General features: G+C 41.5%; 1 protein-coding gene across 5 annotated transcripts in view; it reads left to right on the top strand.

Moving 5' to 3' along the window:
• LOC144687851 (coronin-1C-like) overlaps positions 1 to 19,045 on the top strand; it is a 181,055-nt gene that overhangs the window by 187 nt on the left and 161,823 nt on the right. For 2 of the 5 annotated variants that reach the window (XM_078554383.1, XM_078554384.1), the window contains exon 2: positions 305 to 2,697. The exons of 1 other annotated variant lie outside the window; for it this stretch is intronic. In XM_078554383.1, the coding sequence (XP_078410509.1) occupies positions 312 to 2,697 (2,386 nt within the window). In that variant the 5' untranslated portion in view covers positions 305 to 311. Of the gene's footprint in view, positions 1 to 80; positions 2,698 to 4,147; positions 4,259 to 19,045 lie in introns of those variants that run through there. 2 more of the 5 variants (XM_078554385.1, XM_078554386.1) reach the window with 2 other exon arrangements.

The following is a 19,045-nucleotide window of genomic DNA, read 5'->3' as shown; positions in this document are numbered from 1 at the left end:
GTATGTCTCTTGAGTGTATGTTATTGCTCGTTTGTCTTTACTGCAGTGGATTTTCTTGGCATAAGTCATTCTTTGTTACTCAACTCAGTTAAACTCAGCCAATCAGCTGTCTCTAGCTTAAATTTCTGCTTAATCAAGTCCATTACATCACCCTAGTAGGAAAGGGATGAGCATGATGGCAAAGCATCCAACTACATGGCTTTAAAAGGACAGTAGCTGGTGCACATTCAGTGGAGGTTAGCTGTCTCTTAAACTAGCTCTGCTTTCTGTTATAACTTGTGATTTTTTTCTCCCTATTATCAAGTGTTAAAATGGAACAAATAAAAAACTTTGAAGACTTTGAAGAAATGCAGGAAAAGCTAGATGATAGCCAAACCAGAAGTGCTAATATTGAAGTGAGCTTGAATAAGGTGGAGCCTGTTGCTTCCTTCCACTGCAATGTGAACCAGGGTGACGCAGAAACTTCACTCCCTGAACACAGAGTGAAGCAGCAGGAACAGGAGGTCAAGAGACAGCTTCACATCGAGGGAATGGATGTTGAGAAATCTGTTCGGAAACTGGATTCTGCTATTGTAACAATTGAGAAGGATCTAGAAAATGCTAACGCTGAAGAGGACGCTGATTCTATTCAAGGCAGAACGGAAGCAGAAACTAAAGCTAAGTGGAACGAGGAAAATGTGTGCATTATTCCAACATGTAGAACAACTGTGGAAAACGAGGCTGCTTGGCAACAACAGGGAAGTGAATGTCCAAGAATCCTGTCATCAGCTGTTCAGCAGAATGCAAGTGGCTCAGAAAGGGTGAGCAACAATGAGATAGAGAAAGTAAAAAAAACAAACCGTGCAGTTCCGGAACCCAGTGAACAATTGTTTGAGGAGGAACCACTGAATGAGCAATGGCTACAGAAAGAAGGTGGCTGCAAAGCTGAGAGCCTCGGCAGTGCACCACCTGGAGGGCAGAGCACCCAGGAAGGTGAAATTGCCTTAAACCCTCTGGCAAGTGAACAAAAAGAGACCGTGGAAGTGGTCGGTGAACTGGCTGAAGGTGCGTCTCAGTTGACCGCGAATCAGATTGTGTCCGTGGCGAAACACAGCGAGAAGGAATCAGAAAAGCAGAGTATCCAAGGAGAAGGGACTGAAAACACAACAGGAGATCCACGCGAGAAGACCCGGGGGGAAACTCGAGGTGATAAACCTGTCACTGAAAAAGTAAAGACGGATGGAAGTGAGCGAAGACTGAAGCGATTTCTTTCTCAGACTGAGCTATACATCACTAAACCAGATCAACAACCGAGCCAACTCAGCGAAGCAAGTTATTCATCAGATCTGCACGCAACTTCTTGTGGAGATCTAGGTGTGTGCAAACCCAGCCCACAAAGGGATCAATCTAGTCCAGCCGACTACAGAAAGCTAAGTCCGGCAGATGGTGAATGTAAGCAAACTGAACAAGTAGATGATACATTTGTGCTGAAGAAAGCTATGTCACCTGAAGAGAGTGGAGATGTTGCACTAGATGATGACCCTGATTGGAAGCCCAGCTCTTCCATCATTGGGGAGGAGGCACAAATGGATAATAAAAGGTCCAGTCATGCCATGGTCAATGAACAGGTCAGTCAATCTAATCAAACTTTGAAGACTGCTGCTAGTTGTAACTTCACCCAGGCAGAGAAGACCAAACTGGGCAGCAGTTGGTTAAACCAAAGTGCACCATGCAGAGAGACAGACAGATTCAATTCCAAAGTACAATCTAACACATTTTCCCAAGTTGACTGTGTACAGAGCATTGATCTCAAACAAGATGCAGGGCATGAGAATACCAGCAAGTCAGATCAGGACGGAACAGGTGCCTCACCTCATGGGCTTCTGGGAAGTGTGGATGAGTCTGGATTGGACCATGTTGCACTGGTTAGGCAGGAAGTAAATGCAATCCAAACTCTCTGCAGTGGAGAAGTTGGCTTTGACATAAGTATCAAAGACCCCTGTCCATCTGGCAATACTGACAGCAGTGGACGGGACAATCTGTCCCAGCAAGCAGACCAACTCAAGAAACCTAATGAAATGGTACAGAGCGTACAGAGAAGGAAACTTAATGCGAAGGACGTGAACTCTAATGAAACTGAAGACAGTCAATTTGATCACACAATACAAATCCAGAAATGTAGTCTTGTGCATGGTCACCAGGCTAGCAAAGCTGATCAAACCCCACAAAATGAGCAGGTTAGGGAAGTTGGTGGAACTTCAGAAGACAGTGGACCGTGCAAAGCTCCACTGAGTCAACCAGTTAATGGGCGTGAACAAGCTGACATTGGTGGATCATCTACACAAAACATTAGCAGAGAGGTTGAGTTTGGTCAAAGCCTGAAGGGCGGACCCGGCAGTGCACCTGAACCAGGCAAAAGAGCTACTGACTCCTGCCCAATAATGGTCGGGCAAGGAGCAGAGCATGTCTACCTGTCTGGAGGTACAGGCTCACACCCTGAGATTAAAACTGCTGTTGATGCAGCTGCAATGCGTGTGCTGCTAGAACATCATGTGGCATCTGCAGACTCTGAAATACCAGAAAAGCAGCTGTTGCAGATGTCAGAAAACTTGAACGAGAAAAAGCCAGAGGAGGTCATTAACGTTTCCGATATCAAAAAAGCATTTGAGAAAAAGGATCGGAAAAAGGAGAAGATGCCAGATGTCCAGAAGAAGCGTGGTAATTTTCTTTCGAAAATTGTTTGTAGCATCCATGCCTAGTATCAGGGAAGGGTAAACATGGAGGTTCTGTGCCAGGTTACCAGTGTCTTTTGATACCAGCAGTGAGAGAGGTAACCAGTCACTGGGGAATCCTGTGCACATCCTGGAGATACATTTAGAGCGGTGTTACATTGGTCTGGAATGATCTCAGCTGACCACTGTCTTTACTACAATCGCTGCGCAACCTGAAACCAGGGACTGGGTGTATTCTAAAAATAAAACGGTGGAGGATGTGGCAGAGGAAAGAGAGCGGTGGCCAGAGGGTGGTAACAGTGGTCTGGAGGGGGTAGAAGTGAGGGGTGTGCTGGCCCAGCAGTGGGCCACTTTCTTCAAATGTTCATTGAAATCTATTTGATTGAGGGAGGGAGTTGCCTCACAGCTGAGAACTACCGCGCCCTTGTCCAACATTCTCCTTTCCTGTGGGAGGGGTTGTGTTGGTGGCAGGGTTGAGTGGAGGGGGGTGGAGGGGTGTGCAGGGGGTGGGGTGCATGATTAGGGATCAGGACAGGAAAAAAGGGGACAATTTATATCACCCACCAACCCCCACCCCCACCTCCCTTCCCAAGACATGGGAGGCCAATTGAGTGCCCTGAAGTGCAATTTTTTAAATAGTGAATTTAAAAATTGTGGAGGCAGGACGTGAGTGTACAGGAAGAAACATAGAGATAGATGGGAACGAGTGACTGAATTTTTTCGTCAATTAGTAGGTTTATTGATTAATTTAGAGTGCGAGCTAATGTATCAGGAGCATCACAATTAAAAGTGTAACTACTAACTATATTCTGGTAGCACTGTACAAGTAAAAACATGCTGAAGTACTAAGGCAAAAATGCACACAGAACTATCCAAATCCCATGTGGGGGCACCTTGGATGGAATTTTCTGCTCTCACTGGTGGTGAGCTTTGAGGCACTCATTTGAGGCCTACGGTCGACCTTCCTGCCCGGCTGCCAATTGAGGCTTTTAAGTGTCCAATTAATGACCACTTAAGGGCCTCATTGAGGAACTGGACATCAGGAAGGGGGATCACAGAGAACCACCCCTCTGCCCTGGCCGCTGACTCCCCCTGCATCCCTCTCCCTGTGACCCCATTCCACGAAACCACACACCCCCTCACCCCACAACATTACTAAACTTCTGTGATTCTGTGGCCTGGGTCGCGCCGCAATCCTCGGGCTCCTGTGCCTGTCCTCCCAGCAGCAGCCACCGCCTTCCCAGTGGCACTGCTGTGCACAAGAGCTGCTGACCTCTGATTGGCCGGCAGCTCTCAGTGGCGAGACTTCCACCCCCAAGGTCATGACTCCAGGGGAAGGGCTGCTGCTGGCCTTGCCACTGCCTGATTGGCTTGTGTTTTGGTGGGCCTTCCCGAAAAGAGGCAGCGTGGGTCTTTCGCCAGGTCTCCAGCCAGCAGGCAAGACCCCAACAAGGTTCTGTCCCATGAGACTACTCTTCTACTATCAGTGACTGTTAACAGAAAATGTTGGAAAAACTCAGGCCCTTCAGCAAGATAGGCAAATTAGAGTAAATATGTAAAACAGTAAGTAGAATCTCAAAGGTAAATTTGGAGGGCTATTTGGATGATATCATGATTGCAGTGCAAGTGACATTGTTAAAATCTAAGTCTCGGATTGATGTCAAGAGGCACCTCTTCAAACAAGGACTGATTGATTGTTGTCTGGAATGGGGAGTAATGAGCAGAGTCAAGCATTTAACCTTTAAAATCTGAGCTACAAATTGCATCACTGTGTTGCTTATCCACAGAGTTAGAAAAAGTAACACAAATCTGCCGATGTTACTCGCATATGAGATTTTACATGGAACATATCACTCGTGCTTGTTGTAATCTTTCTGGATGTCTTGATGTCCTTAAGTTCCACTCTGTTGCTACTGTTACTGATTTAGGGATCAGCTGCTGATCTTTCACGTATCAGGTCACAAAGACTGAATGCCAGGAGAAAGGATAACAGTCAGAATTACCAGGAGTATTATGAGATTTATGACGTTCCAAAGGAACGTTAGACCTTCAGGGAATTTTAAAGGCCTTTAAAAGGTCAAACAGTAAAAGAGAAGGTGGGGAAAGAGGGTCTGACAGGCCAGTTGGGCCTGCTTGGTTAGAGGAGTGACATCAACAGTCCCTAAAAGACCACAGTTAAAGCCTGTGGTGGATTTTCATTGCCTCTTTTAAAGGGAATAGGATCGTTGCGCTCTGCAAAATGGAAAAGAATGTCTCCTGCCCTAATTCAACAGACCATTTGGCATGAGAAGGATGGCCCAGGCGCCTGTAAGAACAGGGCAGAAGCCACCTTTCAGGATTCAAATAAGAATCTTATAACATGGTATGAGGTGGCACAGGTCAGACTCAGCGATTCCAAGCACTTTCTAAATGGACACTCATCTTCAAATATTCAGAACTATTGGAACCTATTGGTTAAAAAAAGCCTTGCTTGATTCATGCAACTACTGTTGACTTGGGACATCGCTGCATTTTTTTCTAGAATTTGTTTCAAAGTTTTCAGGATGTCCAGGGAATTAGTGACACTGCAGATCATAGGAGATAGCTTGGCCAATTCATTTTAGTTGGAGGAAAAGGATTAGCAACAGGTAAGTAGAGTTGCAAAACAAAAACAGAAATACCTGGAAAAACTCAGCAGGTCTGGCAGCATCGGCAGAGAAGAGCAAAGTTGACGTTTCGAGTCCTCATTACCCTTCAATTTATATAAGTAGAGTTGCAGTTAGGGCAATTAGAAGTCCACATGGGGAAGGGCTTATAAACTGACATCCTTACTCCACCACATGGATCTGTCGGCCCAGTTTACTGAGCAGCAGTGCATTTGGAGGCTGCGCTTGACCAGAAATGTACAGTCTCTTACAGCAAGACCTGCAATGCATTACCTTAGTTGGAAAGTCAGTACACCGCCGGGACCCGCCGCGGAAGATTTGGCGGCACAGGCAAAAGTTCATTGACTTTCAGCGGGACTGGACAATCCAGCATCAGGTGGGTGTAGAAAATCCCGCCCTTGGAGACATTATTGCTCCTGTTTTACATCTATAAATGGACAACTGGGTCTAATTTCTCCTGTAATGTCAGGGAGGGAGGGTGATTTTTTAAAAAAAGCAAGGCAGCATTGCAGTGGTGACAATCATAGCACACTCAATTTCTGGAATGTTTTTCTAAGACTGGGTTGGATCTACTGGAATGTTTTTACTGTAGGGACACCATGTACTTGTTTAAACATTTACTGTTAGTTGCTTCTTTTTTTAATATTGTTTTCAACTTCTAACAATGGTAGATACCATTGATGTTGTGATGCTAGCATTCACTCTGTAGATTCTATTTGTTTCTCTTACATGGTACTTAGGAGTTAAAAGTATTATGATATTAGCAAAAAAAATTGATGTATTCATATGTCATTAGTAGTTTTCTGTGTTTTTTTAAGAAAGACGCTAGGCTGAGTAATTTTAAACAGGATAATAACAGATCACGGAATTTCATGTGACTTGTTGACTTTATTACTAACATTAAACAACATGATTTCAAATCCCTTGCCACTCTTTAAAAATTTAACCATTTTGTCTGAATACTAGTTTCTAGACCAGCCTAGTTGAAGCTTTTTCTAAACTCAGTTATAACCTAGACACGGTGCTGCTGTCAGTTGGGTTGGCACCTGGAGGTCACAATAATTGACTTCAGCACCAGTTGTTTAGGGAGAGAAATGGGGGTATACTCAAGGTTTTAAAAAAAAATCACAGGCTAAAATTTGATCAGTTATGTGAACAGGGGGACAAATTTCAAAAGCTTCATTTAAAAATAGAGAAGCTATATGTGATGACCTTTGACCCGGAAGCGGTACAGGAAGAAAAATCTGTAATTTCTTTAAAATGTCATTGGGATTTGTAATTGTTTTTAAGGATGTTAGAAAAGGACTTTCACAATTACAAAGGGAAAGGGATTAATTGAAATTTTCCTGAATGATAAAAAATACTGGTCCATGTGACCTGGAAGCAGTACCAACAGGAAGGAAATTAAGACCAAAAGCTGGTTGGCCAGATACAAAGGAGAGCTGCAGCAGAGGGGTGAATGGAAAAGGCACTTTTACAAGGTGTTTTGTGTGTGTAATTAAGTTAAACAGGTCAGAAAGATGAAGAAAGGGTTAGAGCAAGAATTGTGAATTGGACCATTTTACTGCTGTTGCTTCAGTTTTGCCAGAGCTGACCAGACCATTTAACAGGGTTGATGAAAGGGATTGGAAAAAGGAGTCTCTGGGAAATCTGTGCCATTAAGATTGTCATGAACCTAGCTAGGCAGATTGTGTGGGAATGTGTTGGTTGGGTGGCAACTGTCTCTAGGGACCTTGATTAGAATACAGCTTGTCAATGAATGTGACTTGAGGGCCCAATTGGTTGAGTGGAAAAGTGAGAGATGTTGCACACCAGAAGCCAAGTTAGAGAACTTTGGAACTACACATTGTGCCACATGTTTGAGGGAAGTAATGCAGGTGTTTATGGTTGCGCAAGACATATCTTTGTTGTATTGACTATTTAAAGTGAAATTTACCTTTTTTATTTGAAGTATAATTTACCTGTTAATTCGTGTTTAATTTGTTTTGGTTCTGATTCATGTGTTAAAGTGTAAGTTACAAATAGTGAAATGTTGTTGGTAATTTCTTTATTTGGGAGTAAAAAATTTAGTAAACTTAGTTATTTTGGTTTACAGTTCTTCCGCAGGGATTATAGCAAAATGTGAGAGAAAAATCATGACAGATTATTGATTATACACCAGTAGCAGCTCTTGTTGGTTTTGTATTAATCTATAAAGATTAGATTTGTTATATATGTTGCCCACTCCTTTTAATGCAGGCGACAGGGGTCTCTCCTGCCAGCTGAAAATCTGCAAATAATTGCAAATCCAGTGAACAATGGCAGTTGAGATCTGCAGGTATACTTTAAAATATGAAATGTGAAATAACTTTTCAAATGCTGAGCTGCTTATTTTTTAATCAGGTTAGAGAGCCTGTAACTCTTTACAGCAAAGTGCACCAAATGAACACTCTCTCGAAATATTGAAAAACAAATAATATTTTTAAAAAGCGTTTGGCCAACTGAATATCTTACAACAGCATCCCACGGTTTAAGAGTTTCCAAACCAAACAATTGTGAAATCCATACCGAACATCTATTTGCCTAATATGGAGTGCGCACATTTCCCATAGATACGTAACCCGCTCCTAGGTCCACTAAAGTATCCACCCCCCAAATACGCACGGAGTATTTCTCAATTTCCAAATGCTTAGCCAGCTACAGCCAGTCAACCTGATAGGGCATTGGCTTACAGGGTTGTCTAACAGCTGAGTGGCAGCTCCAGTCACTTCTCCAAAATAGCAGTTTGATCATTAACAGTGTAATACCAAGGACTTGCCTGATTTTAGATGTTGGATTAGTGAGTCTTGTCATAAAGGATGAACAAGGTCTTTGATCCAATATGATCCCAAGTAGACTCCATTTTCTTCCTTCCCACCTCACTGAAGATCATCACTAGTTGTTTATTAGAGATAAGTTTAATATCTTGTTTCTATGTTGTAGAACAGTAAAACTGCAGTGCACTGGTGTAAAATTACAAATTATTAATTGAGTGGCATAACAAAAGAAATAGCAGGCACTTTAAACATTCTTACTATTTTGTAATAACTTATCATCTTCATGATATTTTCCAGTGGATAAACAATATTAAAGTAGAACTGAACTGCTGTGCTCCGGGACCTTGGTTACTTTAATCTCACTAATTTGTGGACTCTGATTGCTGTTGTTTGTACCTATGGTCACTTTACTGGCTGGGGTCTTTGCTGTGTTGAGTTTCTGGTGCCTTGTACTGTTGGTATACATCCAGTGTTGCTGGACACCTTGCCCAGCCACATTCTGCTCTCTGGGTGTCCGGCTTCTCTGTACTTGGCTATTATAAGTTTTACGTGCCCAAGGACAATCCATACATTTTGGTTGCTAATCATTATGCAGCTCTGTCTATTTGATCTCTTCATAGGACTTTGGACCAGAAAATCCCAGCAGCTAGCTAGCAAAAAACACAAGTCAGAGGAGGTCACATTAGACTGTGCTCATGAGATTATCATGTATGCACAAGAGTTTGGCTTTATCCTTGGGCTAGTGAGGGGGAAAATTAGACATTCTTGATTGTTATCTAGTGACCCATTCAAAAGTTTGTGTTGTGACTGAGTTTGACTGAAATGTGTAGCAATCAAATAGAGTTATAGCGATGGTACCTGCTGTTACTGTTGTGAGCAATCATTTTGCTCATCCATTATTTTTAGGCATAGAAAATGTTAGGATCAACTTTTGATGCAGTTTTTATATAATGTCCTGATTTATTTTTTTTTTTATTCGTTCATGGGATGTGGGCGTTGCTGGCTAGACCAGCATTTATTGCCCATCCCTAAATGCCCTTGTTCAGAGGGCATTTAAGAGTCAACCACATTGCTGTGTGGTCTGGAGTCATATGTAGGCCAGACCAGGTAAGGGCAGCAGATTTCCGTCCCTAAAGGAGGACATAAATGAACCAGATGGGTTTTTACAACAATCGGCAATGGTTTCATGGTCGTCAACATCAGACTTCTAATTCCAGTTTTTATTGAATTCAAATTCCACCATCTGCCAAAGGTGGGATTCGAACTCTGGTTCCCAGAGCATTACCCTGGGTCTCTGGAATACTAGTCCAGCAACAATACCACTTCGCTATTGCCTCCCCATATTCTAGACTTTATGATTTATGACTTTATGATTTTTAATAATTTACAGGCTGGTTTAACACTAGTTGCTTATGTATAATGACGCATTTAATTATCTAACAATTTCATTTGTGCTGGTAGCTCAATTAAGACAGACAAGAGACTATTTAAGCATGTAAATCAAGGTCCTATGCCTGTTGTACTACAGTGCCCCATATTGGCGTTTAAAAACTGAAGCATTTTTCAATTTCTTTAGCCTTTTAGTTTAGAGTAAACAGTATAATAGTAGAGATTGCCTGTGGAGTGCACTTTCCACAGCTGTAATCATGGATGTATCCACTTTAGGTGGAATAGCAGCATGCACCTGAACATAAAGTACATTATAAACTGGTAACGTTTAACTGCAGTTTACTTGGTATTTACCTGTAGGTGGTGCTATGCTTTCAGAAAGGGCTTGTTGCAGGACATTAGGGATTTTTTTGTATATAATTTTATTGTGTGCGTTTCTTAATTTTACAGAATTTTAGATCTGGATTCTAGACTTTATGATTTTTAATAATTTACAGGCTGGTTTAACACTAGTTGCTTATATGTATAATGACACAGTTAATTATCTAACAGTTCCATTTGTGCTGGTTGCTCAATTAAAACGGACAAGAAACTATTTAAACATGTAAATCAGGGTCCTATGCCTGTTGTACTACAGTACCCCAATTGCAATTTTTATTGAGAAATGGGTGGTAGGTACATGGCACATGCTAGACTCACTTTCTCCATGAATAGCTCAATCAGCAGATCTTAAAGGGAGACCTCTCCAAAATGGTGAGCCTATTGTTCTGAAACTTTTGCAGAGCCAGTACATGCAAAAGTGAGGGATGTTCTGCCACAGGAAACAGGTGAGCTGTTGACGACAGCCTGGTTGATGCCAGCAACTCACTGGAAAAATGTTATGGGCTCAATCCTGAAAATGATTCGCGCATCCTCTGCCACATTCAGAGGGCACAGTTTTAAGGTAATTAGCAAAAGAACCAGAGTTGAGATGTGGAGAAATCTTCTTATGCAGCAAGTTGTAATCATCTGTAATGTACAACCTAAAAGGATGATGGAAGCAGATTCAGATGCTTGAAGGGGGAAAACTGCAGGATTATAGGAAAAGAGTGGGACAGTAGGACTAATTGAATAGGTCTTTCCAACAACCGAAACAAGCACAATGACTGAATAGACTTCTTTTGCTATACATGCGATTCTATATTTGCTGGGGTGGGAGGCAACAGGCATGGGCTCTATGCCAATATCGCATTTATTTGCCACTCAAGTATAAAATCTCACCGATTGTATTCATTGGCTTCAGCTTAACTAACCTGCACGACTATTTTGTAATTCTGAAAATCTACAGAACTGGCTGACCTTGTCAGAGAGATGAGGGTGTCATTGCATCTCTGGTCATGTATAACTGGTTTAAAAATGAATTTAAAATGGGACTGAACCCTTTGATGGCACGATGGATAAATGACTCTCTCAGACCAGAGATCGCTGATGTGTGCTGAGTTTGCTGGTCTTGGTGAGGATGGTTGTGATACTGGCATTGCAGTTGCCCTCAGGGATTTGGGGCGAGGGAATTCGAGTTTTTACTTCTGTTTGTCCTCTCCAGCAACCTCTACTAGGAAACAACAACAATTCACACTTATATAGCACCTTTACTGTAGTCAAATACCCCAAGACGCTTCATAGGAGCATTCTCAAACAAATCTAGACACTGAGCCACAGAAGGAAATGTTAGGACAGATGATCAAAAGCTCAGTCACAGAGCTAGGTTTTGAGGAGCGCTTTGATGGAACAGAGGGAGGCAGAGATGTAAAACGAGTGAATTCCTGAACTTAGGGCCTAGTTAACTGCCAATGGTGATGCAATTAAAATCAGGGGTGTGCAAGAAACTAGAATCGGAGGAGTGCAGAGATCTTGGAGAGTTGTAGGGTTGGAGGAGATTACAGAGATCAGGAGGGGCAAGACCAAAGAGGGATTTGAAATCAAGGAAATAAGAACAATAAATTGCAATTATATAGCACCTTTACTGTGGTCAAATACCTCAAGATGCTTCATAGGAGCATTCTCAAACAAAATCAAAGGCAACCGTTGTCTATGAACAGTAGCCCAGAAATGCATCAAAATTGGGCAAGGCAAATAAAAATGCCAGCAGCTGAAGAAGCTTGCTATGATGCATATTTTCAGTGTAGCGGAGATTGCAGACCAGGCTGTAACATGTACCGGGTGTTTCCTGAAACATTCCCCAGCCAGATGCCAAAATGTCTCTTTCAAATATTTCAGTAACTTTCATTGACTTACATCAATTGGTTTAAACACTTGTTTGAAGAGAAGTGTACCTACTTTCCATTCTGCTACAGGTGATTGTTTAATCAAGCTGTCAGGCTTAAGAAATTCTATTTGACTTCAACTTGATGAATAATTGACAGTATGTGTTTATGGATTTGCTTTAGATGCTCAATTATTTATACAACTTGCATGAGCCTGAGCATGTTCATCTTGGGAAATTGTGTTCTGGCTGATAAAAAGGGAGAATGTAGAAAATATATTGCATATTTGCTTATATCTTGTACAGGCATATAAAATTTACAATTTTCCCCCTAATTTTATTCATCATTTTCCACCAATTTTATGCCTCCTCGACTGAAGGTATTAACTTTTTGATTTTTGAATATTCCACGGACTCTAGCATCCACTATTGCTCAGCACAAGCACTCCTCATGTCTGACTTGACAGCAAATGTTAGCAGATTACTTGACTGTGGAAGGCTTCAATTTCAGGCCCAATCTGTTTTTCTGTTTACCCTGCATCCACACTTACATACTTTATAGCAGGGATCACTCAATAGCGACCATAGTGTCATAGAGGACTACAGCACAGAAAAAGGCCCTTCGAGTCTGCGTCGATCAAACAAGTATCTAATTATCCTAATCCCATTTTCCAGCACTAGGCCCAAAGCCTTGTATGCCATGGCATCGCAAGTGCACATCCAAATAGTTCTTAAATGTTATGAGTCATGAGCTATGAGTCAGAACCCTGGCTGTTTTCCTCTCCTTCTTAACCCAAAGGCATTAAAAGGAATTGTAATATCCCCCCTGCCATCCAAGTGAGATTACGAACTCAGTATGGATCATAGACCGGACCTGGAACTTTCGTGGTCTGTAAGTGTGCTGTGAGTCAGGAAACCAAAATTTCAGTTTATATAATCTTTCATAAATGTAAACAAAATGCTGGAACTCCTTTCCTTTTCTTTCCTTTCTTTCAATCTGCGCACTTTTATAATCAAAGCTGTTATCCTCAGCTCAGTAGGAAAAGTGAGTCAGAAGGTTGAGGCTTCAAGCCCCACTGTCAGAGTTGCCACCTTTCAGGTGGAGTATTTAATAGGCAGGATTTTCAGCCTAGAAGCAGATATGGGAGTCAGGAAATTTCTCCCACAAGGGAGAAAGTGCCTGCAAAGGTGAGATCCTTGTTCCAGTGGGGTGGGGAGGGTCTAATTGGAGTCAGGCCTTCTACCCCCGTAACAGTTCAGAGGCAGCAATGGGCTGCCGGGTACTGAGGTGGGCAGGTTGAAAGGCCTGCCTTGGTGCTCTGGGACTTTGTCTCAGCTGTATGATGACTTTAAAACAAAAAATAGCCCTCTAGCTGTAACCCTTCACACCCTGTCACCCCATACACTGCTAATAGCCCATCGTATCCTCCATGCCAACCTATGCTCCTCCGTCCACCCCCATGGCCCTCACACCCTACATATCAACCTATTGACCCTCCACCCACTCCCCATGGCCCTTAATACCCTCCATGCCAACCTATGGCACTTCCATACCCATTCACCCAGCAGATACTATGTACAAAATCAATGAACCCTACAGTAACAATAGCATGTGTGGAAAAGCTTTTTAAAAAAATCCTTCATTCATTATAACTTTGTACTTTCTTTAAAAAAGATTTTTTTTTACTACAGCCCTATAGAAGTGTCAATCATCCAGGCCTTTAAAGCATCAATAGCAAAAATGGCAAGCACTTCACACCTCTTTATCTTCTGTAAATAAGCATTGTACAATTGACAGAATAGATCACAGAGAAAGATCTTGCATTGTTGGCTAAAAAAGTCCAGACATCCATTAGTCTGTTGAAACAGCTGCACCCAAGGGGTAACATTGCTTGAGTGACAATTTTTTTCTATCGTGCAATGGACGGAATGTTTATTTACACAAGAGGTGTCCAGTGCTTCTCATTTCTGCTATTGATATTTTAAGGATCTGGAGGATTGACAATTTTATGGGGTGAAGTAAAAGCACTTTTTAAAAAAAAAAGTAGAAAGTTATGAATGAATGACTTTTTAAAAAAAAAAACTTTTCCACATATGCTGTTGTTATTATGGGGTTCATTGGTTCTGTACAGGGTGTATACTGGATGAATGGGCATGGAAGTGCCCTACTTTGGCATGGAGGATATGAGGGGCCAGTGGGGGTGGGTGGAGGAGCTTAGGCTAGTATGGAGGGTATGAATGGCCATTGGGGAGTGGGTGGAGGAGCATAGGTTGGGTATGAATGGCCAGTGGGGGTGGGTGGAGGAGCATAGGTTGGCATGGAGTGGATTTAGGGGCATAGGTTGGCATGGAGAGTGAGAGGGGCCATGAGGAATGGGTGGGAGTGCATAGGTTGTCAAAAGGCATGGTTATGACATTTTGAACTTGCATTTCAAAAGTTCCCTCATCCAGACTATGGTTCACAGCGCCCCTGAGGGTTTGTAAACAACAGGTTCTTGAAAAGCTGGCCCGACTCCACGGAAATTGCGGGTGTCTAGGAGATGCCTATCCCCACTTTGGAGCCAGCCAGGTTGGGATTGCAGGGTGCAGGCTCACGATCCCTACCAGCCTGCACCCTTATCTCATGCTGGAGAAAATTGGGGGCACTGGATATGGGGTTGGGGATCCCAGAATCATGTCCTGGCTGCCATTTTTAAAGGTCCGCAGAGCCTTAGCAACTCCGTGAAAATCCAGCCCAATCCTGAAGTCCTATCTTCCCTCTCAGGTAGGCACAAAAGATCCCATGACATTATTTAAAGAAGAGCAGCGGTCCCCTGGTCAATATCACTAAAATAGATCATCTGGTCATTTATCTTACTGCTATTTGTGCAGCCTTGCTGTACTCAAATTGCTGCTGTATTTACTCCACATTACAACAGCAACTACATTTTAAAAGTATTTAATTAGCTGTTATGCATTTTGAAACTTTAAGACACTTTATACATGCATGTTCTTTAATTCTTACCCTAAGGCTGATGCTGCCTAATCATTCCTTCCCTATTGATCTGACATCTCTCCTACTTTTTTCAACCATAATAGAGACTTGGCATGTTACTTTAGTTTCTCAGTTTAAAAAGAACACAGTTGTGTTTAAACAGTGAAATTTGTAGTTTCAGCTCATGGTGCCCCTTCCCCCCACAAACTATATCATTTCATATAAAAAAATATCTACTTCAGGATATTATTAAGATGAAGAGCAGTAGTTTGCATGTGTCACTGCAGATCTCTGCCCACTAGTGGGAAATTGATATAATTAGCACTGACCATGAGAAGCCCAACATGTAAATATCTTTTTTCCTTCCACTTGACTCCATGACACTGTTCAATCAAAGAGCTGCTGAGTTGACATGAGTGAAGTCCTCTGTAAATTGTGCTCCATTGCCTGTGGTTTTGGCAGGAATCAGAAATTTGTGTGAGTGGGAGAGGAGAAAGTCCAGCTCATACCTGTATCCCACCATTGTGTGGTGCAGCAAGTTTAGTACATAATTAGATACCTTTGTAATGTAATGAATTACGTAAATGCAAGTTATTGTGACATTTTGTTTTTACATCTCTGCTTAAAAGGGCACTGTCAACAGACAAGGTTTCACTCAAGTCCATAAATGGGAAAACATAATGACTTTATGATAAGTTGCACAAGGTCTGTTGAATCTATTAAAAATTGAATAGGCTTTCAAACACTTTGCCACTATAAACATTTTTTTATTGCCCCCTTCTCCAAAAGGCACTGATTCAGAGTAAGTAACTGGTTCCAAAGCACCAACAGCATTCTTATACCTCACCCAAATGAACATTCTTATGTTTGCAATAAAAGTGAACATTATCAGCTTAATTCAACTGTGGGGATATTGCAGTCCTCAATTGGCATTCACACACATGAGGGATTGAATATGGGATTTTGTTACATGCTACATTTGCTGACTGATCCATTGGGGAAATCTAAATCTACTTTATTCAATAGAATACAAGACAAATTGTGCTGCAGATGATGTAGTATTTGGTGCCCAAAATGGATCTACAACAGCAGTTTGTGAACCATAGCTGTTCTAGGAAACAAAGCTGCCTGAAACTTTCCAACTGAGATGCTTGTTCGTCAATACATCTCTAGAATATTTTTATTTTGTTGCCAGATTCTGGCTCTGTTTCTGAAATTTTAACACCATCAATCAACTGATCATTGCATGCTGTGATTATATCACTAACTGCTGCCCAAAGATCTACACATCTGCAATAATGCTATATCTGATCCTGTGGAATTCTGCAGAAAATACTCTGTCATACTGCCAACCAAGTGACGATCTGTATTGAAGTTAATTTTCTTTGTACAACTTAATGTTCAGTTTTAACACTTTGGTTTCATTCATAGTAGAGATGCTATGTATTTTACTTGTACCAATAGTAAAGCATATTGGATATAATTCACAAGGTTTTTCAATGAAATTTGCTTACTTTGGAAGGGTTTATAGAGCCTACATGAGTGATAAACAGTGCTGGGTAGGTATATTTGGAGGAAGTGTTTTCTTCCTTGAAATGAAAGTTTTTAGATTTGTTATTTGGCAAGTGAAAAGCTAAAATGGCTCCCATCCAGTCTTGAACTCCAATGACTGCTCTTGTCAAAGGTTGAATTTCTGCTGTCACTTAGCTAAAAGCTGTTGGATGAATTTATATTTTGTTGATTCTCATTGATAACTTTGATCCATAACCCTGCCTCCTCCATGCACAATTTCTGCAACACACTCCTGAAAGGTCTTCCAAGCTCCACTCAATGAAATCTTCAAATCAACTCACCCTAAGCTGCATTAGGTCCCGCTTACATATTACCCCTGTCCTTGATGGCTTTCTAACCCCAACACATGTAATTGAGAACAAAGATGTTCAATTCAAAAACCCTCCAGGCTTGCCGGACCCTATTTCTGAAATTTCAACCATCTCTCTGTGCTGGACCGCACCCGTTGCATCATATTTTTTCTGTGTTCCACTTGCTGGCACAGCTTAGTTCCATACTCTGGAAATCCTTTTCTAAACCCCTCGGCTATGCCTCATTCCTCAGCTTGAAAGGCAAAGGTTCGAGAAGGCAGCTCACCACCCCTTCTCAAGGGTGCAATTAGGGATGGGCAGTAAATGCTGGTCTAGCCAGTGACACCCACATCTCATAAAAATGAATTTAAAAAACCAGACATTTTGACTAATCCTTCAGTCATACTCGATCTGCAATAGCTCACCACTACTTTTCTAAAGGGAAATTAGGGATGGGCAATAAATACCTTACCAGTGACAACTCCATCTCAAGAATCAATTTTTAATCAGTCCATTTTTGTCTCTGCGAAGCACTTTAGAACATGTCTTGCCTTTGTGAGTGCTTTGGAAAATTTGAACCATTAGTTTCGCTGTATGTTTTTGATGTTGCTGCTGAACGATCTTGAGCTACAGAACATGGTTTGAAAGTGTGTTATTGTCCACTGGCTCTTGCTATTTTATAGATGTATAGGTTGTGAACTGGCATCAGAGAGAAAATTGCAGAATTAAATTAACCCAAGCATTTGTCAAAGTGTTCCAACTTCCATGTAACTAGGTATAGCACACTGCAGAGATGCACCAACAGTTTCATTCATTTTGTTAGATCTGCCATCTTTATCGGTTGATGTTTTTGTTTGTCAAGTGCTTCTTTCTCCTGAAAAGTTCGACTGTTGTTGGAATATGGTTCAAAGACATCAGCAGCCCACCTTTACATCACCTAAGTGGTCATTCTTGATGTGTGAGCAATATAAGTAAGGAGGGGATTCACGCTGACCTGATGTTCACATATGAGTATTTCCCAGTGGAGATCACTGGAGTGTGCTCATATGTTTGAATCTTGGTTAGTTCCTCCTCCCTCTCTTGGGCACTGACACAAATTGTAGTGCCCAAATTGCTGTCCAAGCTGGCATCAACTCAACGCAAACATTGAATCAAACTGATAAACCTTCTGGTCTATATGTCTTATGGATGTCCAGCTGAGAGTCTGAGGTGCAATGCTTTTTTCTGCTTCTGCCCTGTAAGTGCTCAATTTTGAGTGTATGTTTCCCATGGGTATCAACAACCCTCCAATATTTCTCTCAAGTGCAAATTCTAAGTGGTGACACAATTCAGAAGGCATGATGAGCACCCATCCAATGCCCATATAAACGCATTCTTTAATCAAAGTGTAGATGGATAGCATTTAAGAGTGGAGACCATGGTTGATTTTCCTTACCCAGTCTACAAACATTGAGCCCAAGGGTAGCTACCTCCAACCTCTTGAATTAATGCTTTGCAGATTGGCAATTAAATCTGTCTTCCTGCTCTAAGATTTAATTGGTTGAGTTGGTAAAGTACACAATTTGTGAGTCCCCACTCATGCTCTCCTTTTTGAAATACAGTGATACAATAATTTATCAGGTTCCAACATTGTAATTTAAGTTGCTGTTCAACTCCTTCTCTTGCATCACTGAATAACCTCTCAGTCTAGGAATTCAAGTTTGTGCTTTATCAATGAAGAGCAATGCTTGTGCCTATAATTGGGAATATGCAGTCATTATTAACATTCTTTTCTAGAATGGCTGATGTTTGTACATTTCCATCCTCTCACCTTGTATTATTGACATTTTAAGTTACAATCAGTATTGTGATGATAGATAGTATTTATATTTTTGATAATTTGGCAATAAGCCTTCATTATGGATGTCCAGTTTTATGGATTTACTTAGGAAATAGATCCCAAGGCATTTCTGGAGCCTGAATGGATTTCACATACAACCCTTAAAACTGGTAGAAATAAAGACTTTCACCCCATTAGATTGGATTACATTTCAGGTCCTATTACTGCCAAAATAACAGAGTTTAATGGGGCTCATCATTATTAACATGTAAATCATCCAGCAATTTGTTGCAAGATGGAGATACCCTTTGAATTGCAAATTGCCACAAGTTACTGGATGATTTGTATCACTCCACTGTTAGCCCTGCAAAAAAGGGGCAGCTCTCCCTCAATCTCCCCCATGAGTTTCATGAAAATGCTGATTTATGCATTAGTTGCCAATTTAACCTGCTGCAGAAAGCCAGGACTGCAATTTTACAGCGTAATTACCTTTTTAACGAGGAGATTTATATTTCTGCAATGGCAATCAACCTCTCCTTTCCAGAAAGGGAACAATTTAAACTGTGGTGTCTCATTCTTAGAGGTGGTAAATTATTATTTGAGATTCA

The sequence above is a fragment of the Cetorhinus maximus genome, chromosome 12 (genome assembly GCF_964194155.1).
Source record: "Cetorhinus maximus chromosome 12, sCetMax3.hap1.1, whole genome shotgun sequence".
Classification (NCBI taxonomy): domain Eukaryota; kingdom Metazoa; phylum Chordata; class Chondrichthyes; order Lamniformes; family Cetorhinidae; genus Cetorhinus; species Cetorhinus maximus.
The sequence above is the reverse complement of the archived record's forward strand: the minus strand, read 5'-3'. Positions and strand labels throughout refer to the sequence as shown.